Source organism: Centruroides sculpturatus, unplaced genomic scaffold, assembly GCF_000671375.1.
Source record: "Centruroides sculpturatus isolate CEXI.00-Female unplaced genomic scaffold, Cexi_2.0 scaffold765, whole genome shotgun sequence".
Lineage (NCBI taxonomy): Eukaryota > Metazoa > Arthropoda > Arachnida > Scorpiones > Buthidae > Centruroides > Centruroides sculpturatus.
In genome coordinates, this window is record NW_019384996.1 from 35,296 (window position 1) to 50,864 (window position 15,569).

Here is a 15,569-nt window from a genome sequence, read left to right on the forward strand (position 1 = left end):
GTATTCATCAGCAAATTAAAGTGTTTTAATTATTCAAATTAGTTTTAATAATTATCCTTTTCACATTAACGCTACTTTAATACGGTGCCAATAAACTTATATTTTTTTATCGACTCATTATAACTTTTATATTAGAAGTATCGTAATCATTTTAAAAATAACTCTGAAAAATTATCACTAAAAGAGTAAGCAATTAATTAATAACTGTGTGATTAAGTAATCTAAAAATTCAAATAGTAAACCTCCTTTTTATCTCAGAGTCTACCGTTCAAGATTACAATAGAATCGAGTTTTATTCTGTACAGCATTCTGTATTGAATAAAGCTATAATTCAATCGGAAGCAATCTCTAGATAGGCTTAAGTAAAAAGCTGACCTCACGAATCAGTTGAATGGATGCGGAATAGCATTCGTCTCTTACTTTAGAAAATAGTATTAAGAATTATATCATAAAATTTTTTCTTTTAATAAAATCGAGACCTTTTACGATCTCCAAGAAAAAAGAAAGAAAAACGTAAACGTGAAATTTTATTTATTAAAACTAGGAATTTTTCGTACCGAACATTAGAATCTAGTTATTCAGATGTAGTGAGTTGCAAACGTATACATCAAGAATTAAAATATAAATACTACTCCAAGATTTAAAACATTATTCCATCATTTAATATTAAAAAGGGCGATGTGGTCCACTCAAAAAAATTAGCGCGCTTTAACTTAAATGACTGCAATAAAATGAAACGGAAATAGTGAATTCCACTCAGCTCACAGTAAAGTGCTGAATTCCATGTTTTTTCTTTTATATTTTTGGTTATGTCCGACCAAGTATTCGTTTTTAGAATCTTTAAAAAGTTTACACAAAAATTATTTTTTAAATCGAACAACAGCTCGAAAAATGGCGAATTTTAATCAATATTATGTTGCAAAACCGAACAAAAAAAGAAAAAAAAAACGGTTATTTTGAATTTTAAATTATCGATTTTAACTTTGCATTTTTCTTTTACTTTGTATTGAAAGAGCAAACGATGATTATCTCGATATCATTATGCTAATGGTGTTAAATGAATTAAATGATATAAAGGAATACGCCTATTACTATTTTTCAAACATATATCTACTACAAAAGCGAATTTGTTTTTCTCTGTTTGCCTTTCATTCATCAATTAAATGAATGGTACTTTTGAACTTAAAATAAATAAATATTTTTTAAATAGATATAATAATAAAATGTATCATTAGTATATTTTTACAGATTCGTAATACAATATTCTTTTGTATCCGAAAAAAGATTAAATGTTATTTTATATAATTTATAAATAATTATTAAATTCGAATTTCAAATTTCTAAATTATTTCTTTTATTTTATTGTATATAAATAAACATTTTAATATATTAATTTCTATTTTTAAAAATAATCAGGAAATTTTATAAGAGTGTAATAAATTCTATTTTATTGCCAATGGTAGCAAGTTTAAAATTTTGTAAAGACGAAACGTCTTCTGTGCATTAAGCAAACATGATTTCCGGATCAGAAGGTATTAAATTGTTCACTCATTGTTACATTATTCGATATCTCGCTATTGCAACATGACAGGCGCACTTACTAAGTGCTTCATCATGTTTTCGGTATTCACTGGAAATGTCAACAAATCTGGAATGCCAAGATTCCTAACTGATTATAATATAGATTGACTTAGACTTAATCTAAGAAATTAAACATCTTATCATTTCTCCATTCTCTATGTTAAATATTAATAAATGACTGTTCGCGCTGTAGGATAAACAACAATTATTTAAAGCAAATTTATTGGACCACTATAAATTACCTTGTAGAGAAAAATTCTCTAATTAACAATAAACGATTTTTAAACAAGAATAAATAAATTCATTAATTTTATGAGTAATTTCCCTTAGCTTTATAAAATTAATTCAAAACTTATTGTTGTTAAGATATAATTAATTAGTTCTTATTCCGTATTCTATATATATTTAAGACTTAAATAGTTCTCTTGTAAACTTACTCATCATCCATCTGGTTAATGTTTTACCATTTTGCTGTTCTAAATGCGAATTATCTTTCTACTCCAATTACATTCATACTTGGTATCTTACAGACATTATACGGTTTGGATACTCCCGGATATGCACAGTCAATATACTAACAGCATGCTTTGGATATAATATACTGTATCTAAAGACAATTTGTTTTGCATTCTCTACACTGACTTATATTTTATTTAAAATTCCAAGTAGGACTACTAAATTTTTTTCCTCGTAACTGAATACTGCAGATTCAGCGAATGCGATATTTCGATTTTCAATATTTTCGAATTCTCAAAAGCATTCTATTCAATTATTCTATACAGAATTGTTGAAAATAATAAGACATCGTTTTATGTAAGATAATTATCATAGCTCTGTTCAGTATACATTGTATAATACGTATAACTCATTTAGAAGATAGAAGAATTTGTATCCAAAATACAAATATACAGTATAATATAGAAACATTTTCATGTAATATTAATAAACATAAAAATTAGTTTTTACTACTGAAAAAGAGAAATGGAATTATGTGCAGGCTTTTAGCTATTAATAGATCACATCGATAAATTTCCTCAAATCATCCATTAAGAAAGAATCTGACCGATAACGGATTGTTCAGCGTGGATAATAAAACACGAGAAACATAGACTATGATACTTTTACAATCGATTCGGTTGAATTTGAACCTTTTACTTTTATTTCGATTGCAAATAATAATAAAGCATTAAGCACTGTTATAATACCTGTACTTTGATCTCGTGATATTGTATTATCTAATATATAAAAATTTCAAAAACATAAGCTTACGATTAATTATAGATTTTTGTATTTTCTGAAATACGAGAAAAATTCTAGAGTAAATTTAGAATTTTTATATTTGAATAACGTTGTTCATTTTTGGGAAAATGCCTTCTTGTATTATTTTTAATTATTCTTTGAACTATTTTGAACATAATTTTATTACTTCAAAAATGAATAAAAATGTTTGGACCACATAAGTATGTGGCCCAAATAACATATCCAAATTAATCTATTATTTTTAGTATTTTGTTTGAAAATAACAACGTTTAATACTCTAATAATCTACGTATTTAATAAGTGATATAAGAAAGGAAATATGTAAATAAAGAAAAATATAAATGATTCAATAAAATTACAGTATTTTCCAATTTGTGGCACAAAGTGAAGTAATGACATAAATATTTCTCATTAAATTTAATAACGTTGAAAACAGTAAGAAGAGAGAAAGAAAAGGAGGTTTTCGGAAGTAGCGAATACAAACATTAAGACAAAGCAAGAAAATTATTTAAGTAAGTCATATTATCACAATATTCAAGATACAAATAACTTAATCTAGATTTAAAGAGTATTAAGAAAAAACATAATTTAAGTATATGAAATATGATAAACGACTGATAGATGTAACGTGATAATACAAATATGAAATTAAGAAGAAGACCCTATTGATTTACTAATTGATTTACCCAAGTAAGAGAGAATATAATAATTGAATTTATTATTTAATTTCGAATTAGTATTAAAAAACATGAGAAGTCAATTTTATAAACGACACTCCAAAAATAGATAAGTTATTATTTTGATAACCAAATGAGTGATTAAAGTAATGACTACGTAATTTAATATTTATGTAATAAACGAGAGAACTGCCGTTATCTGATATTTGATATAACTGCTTAAGAATGGATTTATAAATAGAAACGTGGACACGATTAACTTTCAGTTCTGCTCTTAAGGTTTAGAGAACAGAACGATCGAGACTAAGAAAAAAAATTAATTAGTAAATGATTAATAAAAAATAGATTTTATTTCTAAGAAAAGAGAACTTAGTCTAGTGAAGCAATGGCAGTAAAAATAAATAATTTTACACAAGTTTTGTTGCGGAGTTATATTTCATGCAATAAAAAATCATTTTATTAGTGTTTCTACTAGAAATACAAATAAAATCTTTTATTTTTTAACTTAGAATTATTTTATGCAACAAATTTAAATATTTTATTATTATCCAGTTATTACAGATTAATTGAATTATATAAATTGATAAATTAACGTCATTCTTTTAGTGTTTAATCTACAATAGAGTATTCATTTAGAGAAGTGTTAGCTTCAATAACACATTATTTAGTAGACGAGAAAAATGAGATCATCAAGAGAATAACGAAAGCTTAAGCTAGCTACGAAACTATTCTTAGATGCCAAAAAGTCCAAGAGATCGTTAACAAGAGAAAGTTAACAGCAAACTAAACAGATTACTTTAACGAATGTTATAAATGTAAACAAAATAATCCAGAATAAGTTTCACTTTGACATTTGAATGAACAAAACGAGAAAATAAAGTATCAACAGCAAAAATAAAAGACATAAATTGTGTTTTGTTTTCCGAGGTGAACAATTGACGCTAAATCAAAGATGCACAACTTAAAGTCTTTAAATCAAACAAAGAATTAAAGACATTGGAAAAAATAATACAAATGAGAGAATTGAATACATAAACGCTATTGACAGAAGTATGAGTCAATAAGCAAACAGAAGCAAATTAATAATGTTGTATAATATCAATCATTTTCTTAGACATTCATATATCATAAACCTATAATTAAAGACTTATCTGAAGTTCGATATGAGAGCAATGGATCTATACTTTTGCGAAATATTAATTATACGTTAAAGCGAGCAAACGATTTACTATTATTAAATTTTTAAGAATGTAACAAATATATATAATGGTTTTTAATTCGAAAAGTTAATTTACTTATTCATTTAAATTCCTTCTAAATTGATAAGACACGGGGGAAAATAATTTATATATGATTTCTTGGAAGAGTTAAAAAAATCATTCCTGATAATCAGTTAAAATTATAAATAAATTTTAATTATTTGTTTAATTTTTTTGTAACAGTTGCGTAAACCATGAAGTGCATAATTATATTCTATGTCGTAATATAGAAGTTTTAATCAAAACAATCACTTTCAGTTCTTTTTACTCGGAATCCTCCGAGCTTATTTTAGTTAAAATTTCAAAAACTGTTGAAAATATTGGAATTTTGAATGATAAAATCTAAAATGTTACTACTGAGACGACAAAATACATTTCAAATCTCGAAAGGTAACTTTATCGTGAACTGAAATTTATTTTCTTTCTTTCCGTAAAGCAATATTTTAATAATTGTTTTGATAACTAGACAATAGGAAACGGTAAAATTTCTGCGGACTTTTTTTAATAAAAAAATTATTTTTTAAATTTTACTTCGATAAATTTCAAGATAAGTTTATTTTCTCTTTACTTAAAAGAATTCTTTGAAACTATTCCCTATCGATCTGTTCAAATTCAAAAAATTCTTAAGACAAGAAACAAAAAAATAAATAAAAATAAAAAGGAAGGCTAACTTTGATGGCCGTGTTATCACAACATATGTGTTATAACAGATAAAATTAAGCTATAGATATTCCGTACGACATCTGCCAATGTTAAGATATAACTTTTATTCAATCCATGTACAGTGTCGTTATAGAAATATCCGTGTACAGATCTCTAGCTTGATATAGATCATAATGATAATATCTAGAAATACAAGACAATTAACAATTTAGAAAAACCGGGATTTATCGTAAATAATTACATTTCGAACATTTATTATTCATAAATTTAAAGACACATAAACTAGTGTATGGCGCTTAATTCTCGATTGTGAGTGAAACATAAACATAAAACAGAACATAAAAAAATATATTTTTTCGAATTAAATAAAAAGAATTTGTAACCAATCAAACATAAAATTTGGCAGTTTCCATTTTTTTAATATAAAGAAAGACATATAAGCTTAATAAATTGATAAAATTTATTAATAAACATTATTTTTTCACACCTTAATATTTAGAAATAGTTCTTAATAATTATTCATTTTTATTAAATATGCATGGAATAAATATAATATGATTTATACGAGATTTAAAATTAATTCTATCAAATATTTTTACATTACAAATAGTGAAAGAGGCGTTGTCTAGAAAATCAATAATAGGAAGTAAGCGACGTCTAGTTTTTAATTTTTTATTGAGTGGTCACGAGAAAAGTTACAATGAAACAACTTGTTGGTCACGTTAAGAATAGTAATAATATATCAATTTTTCAATGAAAAAATAAATAGTTAGCTATCAGACTGAAAAATGAACAATAATTACGTGTTCATTTGCTGTAAATGTTTATCATCGGTCCATATCAAGTTCTGCATTTAAACAAATTATCACAGTTACACATCATTTTTACTTTTAGTTTTAAAGAAATTTGAAACATAATTGACTCAAAGTGGACAAGGAAAAAACCTAAATGTACTTTCTCAAAAATTGTTCAAATTATATAAATTATGATATATCGTGATTGCCTGAAAGCACTTTCTCATTACGGACTATTAGAGATAAGCAGAAAATACAACTTCACGAAACAATTTCTGATCTTGTAACTTCGCTATCCTTTGATCATTTATTAAGAATTTTTAAATAACGAATGTTTAAATGCATTACTATATATTCACAGCCAATATGACCAATCTACGCTACAAGTATATACTGTATATATTTTTTCTACACTCGCTGCTTATTTTCATCTTCAACTTTTATCATAAATCAAATAGTTCCCTGGAGTAAATCATTAAAATAATGACATTTGATGGCAAGGTTTGTCCGTTTCTAGCTTGTACACTGTTCCATTAGTTACTTATCAATATCAATACAAGAAAATCCACAGCATAACGATTTTTTTTTTCTTGAAGTAAATAATAAAATCCGGCTTTACTAGATTCCACCCATCATTCGACCGGTTTTAAGGTCTAATATCTTAACTTTTTACATATCTAAAATTTGGAAGATTATATACAAATCGCTTTCGAACTATCTTTAGCAGCAGAACGGAGAAAAGTCGTTCCATTATTATTATTAATGTCCGCTGGATACTAGCATCAATCGCGAAAGAAATGAGCCAAAACGCATGCTGACAGATTATTTTAACAAAGAGATTAAATATAGGCGAAACATTATTTATTTTTATTCCCTACGCAATTGCGCATAGCCAAGATAATACAAAATTACAACTTCTAAGAGTTAATTACACAATTAAAACCACTTCCTGTTAGTGAAACTCTCTTTATATATTTATTTAATAGGAAAATTTATAACGAAATATATATTTAGTTTCATTTTTATTCGTTTAAATTATTATCTACTGCATCAAAACTAAATTAATAGATTAATTATCAAGTAAGATGACTTAAAACTAGAAATTTTGTTTCTCATTCGTTGAAATTTCAGTTAGTCTGTAAGATAAAGTATAAATTTAATTTTAAAAAAAGAATAACTTTTTACTTATAAAAGCAAGGTGCTTCTTTATTAGTTAATTAATGCAGAGAATATAAATCGTGATTTATATTGAGATTATGTATGTGACATTAATTAATCTAAAATATTAACAGCGTAATCAATAAAACCGTAGTGTATAACAGTCGATTTTCGAATGGGAAATAACTAATTCATTCTAAAAAAAATATGAAATTAATGCATTTTACTTAGAAAAAGACTGGTTTTTATTGGTTTCTCGCACAAAAGAATATTACTAGAAGCAATAAATATAATTTATGTTGCCAAAATCAATAACGAAAGATTGTGGTGTATGTATCACTAAAAGAACAAATATAGAAAAAAAACTACGAAGTAAATATTACTGAAAAATAGAACTATATATATATTTTTATTACTAGAATAATGATATGTCTTTATGAAAGAAAAAATATTTTGAAAAAGTTTACTTTTATTAATAACTGTTGAAGCTGTAAGAGAAAGAAAACCTGACAATTAATATGCATGTTTTTTATATATCTTATAATTAAATGCAATATTATTCTCTTCTCATAAAATTAATTATATCAAACGTTTCATTTCTGATTTAACGGATAGAAAGAATACACTTTTGTAATACAAAAATGTCACGCTCTTCGGTTATTAACTTGAACAAAATATGACAATTTTTTGAAATATAATAATACATATTTAAGATAATCATGTAATAAATTTAAAGGAAATAAAATCATCCGAGACTAAAATATAATACTTGATCACGTCTCTGTTTTAAGTAATTTAATGTGATTTACTGATCGACAAGGTCAATCTTTATTGTGTTCTCTCACGTTTTGATGCATCGTCTGAAATTTTCTATTACAAATTTAATAAAATATATATCATGTGTTCCGAATTTTAATAGCTTACTTTTAAAATGCACAATTTCCATTTCTTTAAATTACTTGAAAATTTATAAACCAATTACTAACATTAAAATTTTTGAATTTTTAAAGCTAAATTTATGAGCAAACTATATAAAAAAATGTAAACTTTTAAAGTAAAAAAAAATTATATTTATGCCTCGTTAAATTATATATAATGTTATGAAATAATATATAATTCAAACATTATCATATAATAAAAGATATAGTCTTACTATACTAAGAAACTAATAAAAATAATCAGTAGAAAAAGTTTAATGAATTGCAAGCTTCAAAAATAATATTTAAACCTGCTATAAAAATGCTAATATAGCATGAATTTTATCGTGCTAATTCGTTCATTTAGTTTAAATAAAACTCCCTCCCATTTTAATTTAGAGAAATATAATTAAACAATGATAAAATCTAATTAAATTTTTAACTCTGGAGGACAATTCTAGCCAATGCGATACTCTGGCTTTGTCTTTTATTTCTAGAAAATCTAAAACTTCCACAAGAGATTATTGATAAAACAGAAAAAGTTAAATATTGAAAACTATCGATAATGCAAACTCGCAGCAAATATTTCCTTTTTAAACTGTCAGGCAATTTTACACGGATTTTTTAAAGTGTCAAGGACATTAGTAGATGGCTAATTCTTAGAAGCCATTACATAATCGACAGCAAGAAAAACCGAGGCGCAAATAAATTGAAACCCTGGTAATACACTGCATCTATGTAACGCGTTATTGGAGAAACTCATGGTGTATAGAAAGTATTGGTTTCCTATACTCTTCATCGATGATTATTTCGAAACATCTGCAACAAAATAATATTTCTCAAAGGCGAAATAAATTATTAGTAAATAAATTCTCTACGAATTCCTTTAAATTTTCTCAGGTTTCGGTTAGGTAAAGTTTGTATTGTCCGCCAAAATGACAAACTATTGGCACCAGGACAAGTTTAAAAACAGAAGGTATTTCTCCCTCACCGCAATTAGCCGGATATACATTACTTTGGCTTTATTCCGTTTATATTAGACTTTAATGACCGAACAAAAACGATTTAAAGCAATTGAGCAAAACTAAGTGCATATAATTTTTAATCACTGCTCTATCTGCTTTAAAAATCTCATCAAAAAATTAACTTAAAACTTCAGAGTATAAATTTACGGGGCTGATTTTGTTTTATAAAGTCAAATGTTTGTCAATTTAAGTGGAAAATATTCGAATTTATTATGTTTAAAAATTGTTAAATCCAATTTGTCTCGCTTTCTGTACGAATAACGACCCTTTTATGTAAAGTCTGATCTCGAAAAACACCTTTACACCTTGCCTATAGGTCCTATCCAATGTTTTCTTACATTCGATACGCATAACGCCCTTCTTGCGTAAGTATTATTTGAGAAATGCATTGCATTTGAAACGGTCTAACGCAAGCAAAAATATCATTTAAAATAAAGACAAAGATAATTTAGATTAAAAAAAAGATAAAAATAATTAATAAAAGCGGGTTAAAACTCTTATTTTAACATTATGTATATTAGAAAAATTTTTCTTTCCATTTAAATTATCGAATTCGTATTGGAACCATCTGCATAAAGTATAGGAAAAAGTTTAAATCAGATTTCCAAGTTTAAAATACACTGGATAGTTTCAGCAAAAATAAATTTTCCAGAAGAGAAAATAATTAAAGGACGTCGCATATCGATACGCTTTTCATTATTTTTTATTTTAAAATTATTATTTAAACTTCATCGATTAAACATTCTTATATCGATTCGCAGCTAGTCTAAGGTTCAGCCTCAATTCCGATACAGTTTCATGGCTGACTTTTACGTCAATAAAACAAGAATTGGTCGATAAGAAACGAAGAGAAAAACTCACCAGCAATAGAAGAAACAATGTTATGTCAACGACAGATCGGGCTTTCATGTCTTTTCTCTAAATATAGGCGATGGTAGTGAGAACCGGCAACCCCAGTGTCACAACTGTCGCACGTACAGAATGTGGATCTGTATATAACCGAGCAGATTGAGTCATCTTATAGGTTTTGTACGTGGGAGGTGACACTTATCCTTGTACATCATCAAATACCGTCGAAATATCGCGCGTAACTCCGGCTTAGAAAACCGGCCATCTAAAGCATCGGTATGTGTAGCACCTCTTCTAGCCAAACATAGAATGAAAACGAACGGTTGGTGGAGCCATCGTCGCAAACTGCAGCGCCATCGGCGGAAAAAACCTTGAAACTTTTCGGCTGATCGTGTTTAATTGCGCTTCATATTCGTTAATAACTCGATTTTTATGCCAAACGCACTTGAGCCAAACCCTAAAACACGCATTCTCAAACCGCGCGGTAATCCCTAGAAAACGATTACCATCCCTTCCGGATGATCTCACTTTTTTTCTTGACCACAATTGATCAGTTTTAAATTTCATTCGAGCGCAGACAATCGAACAACTCTGTGTTTCATTTTTTATTCGTATACAATTATGAAATAGATAAATCCACAATACTTTAATTAAATAATTACGTATAAATAAAAAATACGTTAAATAATACATCCATTTAATTAAACAAACAATCAAATAATTTTTAAAGGGATCATAAAGATAAATCTAAAACACAGAACTAAAAACTCGATACTTATTTAACTGATGACTCATTTTAAAAGTTAACTCTATGAAATTTATGATAGTTTGAGTGGTTTTAAACGGGAGTCAAGTAACGAGCATTTTCAGTATCGTGTATTTTGACTATTGTAACTATCGAATACCGTTTTTTTTTTTTTATTTAAGCCAAAAACAACCAAGTTTAATCATTCCACATTTCTATAATAATTATATTAATTAACTACGTAAATAAGAATGTACTATAAATAATTAGATTAAACAAATAGAAATAACTATAGCGTATAATATTTATTATTTCTTTTCTGTATAAAATTGCTTACTTTCATTTTAGAAGTGTTGAGTAACAAGTTTGAAAGAGAAAAAATTAAGTATAAAATTATCTTCTATTAGTAATTTCGTAATCAATAAAATACATTGGTCCTCAAAATCCAACATTCTAAATATTTCCTTAAATTTTATTCCTATAAAGTTATCTATAAATTAAAAAGGATACTCAATGTAAATTTTATTTATTAACTTTTCTAAAAATAATTTATAAATTATATATATATTATTAATAAAAAAATATACAATATATAAACTTGCAGAACGCATTTGTATATTATCATATATACAGACAGAAAGAAGGTGATGATTATTACTTCCAGTGGATAGACAGTGAATAAAACCAGGCATTTACGATTCGAATCGTAAGTAATCTTGGCATTTTCATTTAGTTTAAACAATTTTTCATCGCGCTAATTAAAAAATTATATCTAAACAAATTACTTTTATAAAATATACGAGATAACTTATCTAAAAAACTGAAAATAAATCTAATTTTACTAAGCGTAAAAATACGAATTATTTTGTAATTTTGTCTGATGCATAAACTCGGAAAAATAAGTTCTTATTCATAACTTTAAATGCACTTGTTTAAATGTTTTGTTAGAAATGATTGGAAAGAAAGTCGAGGATGACAAAAGTAAAATTACTTATCAATCAAAGCTAAAGAATGACAAATAGAAAATAGCTAAAGTAACTAAGAGCAATCTCCATTAATTGAATAAATATAATAATTTTTAAATTAATTTACTCGAATTATAGTGAATTATCCAATTACAAAGCCAATAAACTATTTCAAAGAATTAAAAACATTTTCTCGAAGAATAATAAAACTTAATTTGTCTAACGATAATAATGAACACTATAAGAATTTCTTTATAAGCTTCCATCGCATATTTTTCACGTTTTATATAAGCAATAAGCTGTTTACAAGATAAATTAGTGTCGAGGTTATTAGCGAATAGCCATTAAAAGCTATAATGTCAGTTGTTTTCAAATTAATAGTCCAAACGATAAACACGGATTCTCCTTCACTTACATAAATTTGCGCGTGTGTGTGTGTTCAAACGACTATAAAAACAATGAAATATTAAGCCCTTCCAATAAATATAAAAAAAAGTTCATTGATTTTTTTCTTTCCCCCATCTTAGGAAAAAGGCTCAATTTTCTGTAGTCTGTAATCTTCCTTGATTTATCATAAATCTGAAGTCCGTCACGAACAACATTAATTAAAACTTCCTTCAAATAAATTACATTAGGCATCCCACATTGCATCACGCTCTCGTTGAAAAATTTCGCATCTGATTAATCAGTCTTTTGAGAAGAAAGGGAGAGCGAAAAATTCAACACCAACTCAAATGACCGCGAGCGAAGTACAGAAGAGAGGGATGCGCTGCGTGAAAGACATGTAAAAACAAAAGACCAAAAAAAAAATGATCTGAACACCGATCGAAAGAAGAGTTGTTCATCCACTATATACGCAATTATCGCTCGCGTTATTTACAGAGATAGTAAACGATTAATGTAGCTTGTTAATTCCTTGACATCTATATATCTGAAGATACTGAAGATATCTTGCTAATGTAACTGTTAGATATTAATTTTTAAATAAATTTAATTAAGATTATCAAATTAAATACTCCCGACTGATTACAAAAATTCACATTAAATAAATCTACCGACAGTAATCTACTTACGGAGCAATTAACGAATTACTAACTCCAGAGTAAACCTAAAATAACACTATTTTTATAGGCTATATAAGAAATGTTCATCTCCTCGAGTTTGTTACCTTCTTTTAGCCTTCTCCGTTCATTTTGAGAATGCTGATGGGGAATCTTTTATACTGTTTATTCCGGAGTTAATGTTTCGAAAGTATTGTGAATCTATATTATTAAACTTGAACAAGTTTTGAAACTGTTGACTCTAATGTCTTTCAACATCATATTTTTCCTCCAATGTTACGCAGCCAACCGGCACAATCTTTATTGAAGTAAGATATAAAGTTTAGCGACAAAACTTTATTTTTTTACGATAATATTATATATCCCTCGCGAAATAACGTTTCTATGCTAATTCAAGGACCTTAATTTAAAAGTTATATTATATTAATTATTATTATAAAAATTCTATATACATGCCAGTCCGGCAACCGTAAAAAATCAGTAACGTTGATAATTTATTAATTATTAATTAGGTACATATCATTTAACAAAACTATTTTGTTCTTTATTGAAATGAAAATGAAAATTTTGAATTAATTTTACTTTAAAAATTTCAAATTGTGGACTTTTATTTATATCTAAACATTAACTATATTCGAGTAACTAATATTAATTTGGAAATAATTCTTTCAAATTAAAAATCTTGATTATTCTTAATTTTATTATTATATTCTCTTTATCACTTTAAGCAATTATCGTGAAAGCAAAACGGTGTATAGAATTATGTAATTAGTTAAACTGTTGCAATTTCATTCCACGAAATGGGCGTATTTCCTATTGCCAAATTTTACCTTCACCTTCGAATGTACTGTATATATAACACGAATATTTTATTTGGACTTTTACCTTTGATCAAATTCTGTAAAGCAATAAGAAAACATTGAGATTATGTAAAAATTTAAATATACGTATTAAAACTATATTTTATTTTATAAACTTAAAATGAGGTCCGAGAATACCATTGAATACTGTCCACAATGCCTACACATAAGCCATAGAATCTTTTTTAATTAAAATTTCTAAAATTAAATGACTAAAATTTTTATAACATTGCAGTTTATGTAAAATTAATTTAATAAATATAACGTATATATTAATTTCATACAATAAATTTTATCATTAATTCATATTTTAAAAGTTTGTCTGAGAAAATATATCGATACGAGGAGATAAAATATAATAAAGTTAAACTGTATATTCGAAAAAACTATTTATCGGTTTTTTCATGCTTTAAGAACATGAAAAAACCAATATTTTAATTTTTAGAATATTAAATTATAATCATTCTTACTTCAAGCTTAAATAACTACAAATTGAACAATTTAGTATAAACAAATAGATTATTCATATATATAAAACTGAATGAAATATGATATTTAAATACAATTTTTGCTTAGATATTGAAATGTAAATGTCCTTAAAATTTAAAGCAGTCAGCTTTATATAACAATATTTTCATATTTCTTTGTAATGCAATATTGATTTATTTTATTATTTTACGTTAAAAAATTTTCTATTATCAAAAGTATTCCTATGAAAATGCTTCAGAGTTGTTATAGTCAGTTATAATCCGTCATTCAATACGATTTTATCTTCTCCATTTACAACTTGACATTATTCATTAAGCTCTTAATTTATCACTAATTATGTTTTGAATTTTTATTTATTTAGATTTCATATTGTGAATTATAATGCGACAAAATTTAATTGCAGTCTTCTTATTCAAAATATCCTCTCTTAGCAGTTATAAAGGTTAAATATACTCCTCTTGTCTTTTAAATCTTATTCTCCTGTTTATCGATGTTTTAAGAACATTTAAACATAGACTAGAGCGAACTTATTTCCATATCATTAAATATTCACTGTATAATTATATCCGAAGTTGATAAATATTTACATATTTATAGTAGGTTGACTAATCACGAAGAGCGACATTGTATAAAATTTAGTTTCTCTTCCTTTACAAGGTGCAATATCTTTTCAATTACATCTAATCAAATCCTGAAGAGGTTCATGCTTCTATTCATTATTGCATCGTAGTCCCTAATTAGATCAACTCTGTAGCATTGATGCTTGTTCAAACCTCTATAGAGACCGGCTTGTTCTTAATGGTCCTTCTATTTTCGTACGTCTTTCGAGGTCGAGAAAGACTTCACAGGTACGGGAATGATTTATAACCAGTTCCTTAATATTATATGAAATTGTGAGAATTTTTCAAAAATAATGCCAACTTCAACTATTTTCTATATTATGTACAGTACATACTGTACAGTACTAAAAATAGATACTTTCTTTACCATAATTCTCTTCGTCTTCTAATTTATGTTTCCAAAAGTTAATTATTCGCGTGAAAAATTCGAAATATAAGTAAAATATTTTAATTGTTTTATAATTTTTAATGAATTATGAATTCGCAATTATATATACTGTATGTGTATAAATATTTAATGTTAAAATTCTCAAATAAGTGTAAAATTCACAAAACATTTGAAAAAATTATACATCTACTAAAGATTTGCTTTATTTTTTATATTTTTAGCATCTGTAATAGTTTAATTTTCTTTATATGTAAATAG

The 15,569-nt window shown here is 26.1% G+C and overlaps 1 protein-coding gene across 4 annotated transcripts in view; it reads right to left on the reverse strand.

Moving 5' to 3' along the window:
• The window catches only part of LOC111633126 (thrombospondin type-1 domain-containing protein 4-like), an 88,427-nt gene that overhangs the window by 34,418 nt on the left and 38,440 nt on the right, over nucleotides 1-15,569 (reverse strand). Inside the window, exon 1 of one of the 4 annotated variants that reach the window (XM_023377660.1) lies at nucleotides 10,196-10,627. The exons of 2 other annotated variants lie outside the window; for them this stretch is intronic. Coding sequence is in view for 1 of the 2 variants with exons in the window: in XM_023377659.1 (XP_023233427.1) it covers nucleotides 10,196-10,243 (48 nt within the window). In the remaining variant the exon portion in view is untranslated. Of the gene's footprint in view, nucleotides 1-10,195; nucleotides 10,628-15,569 lie in introns of those variants that run through there. One more of the 4 variants, XM_023377659.1, reaches the window with a different exon arrangement.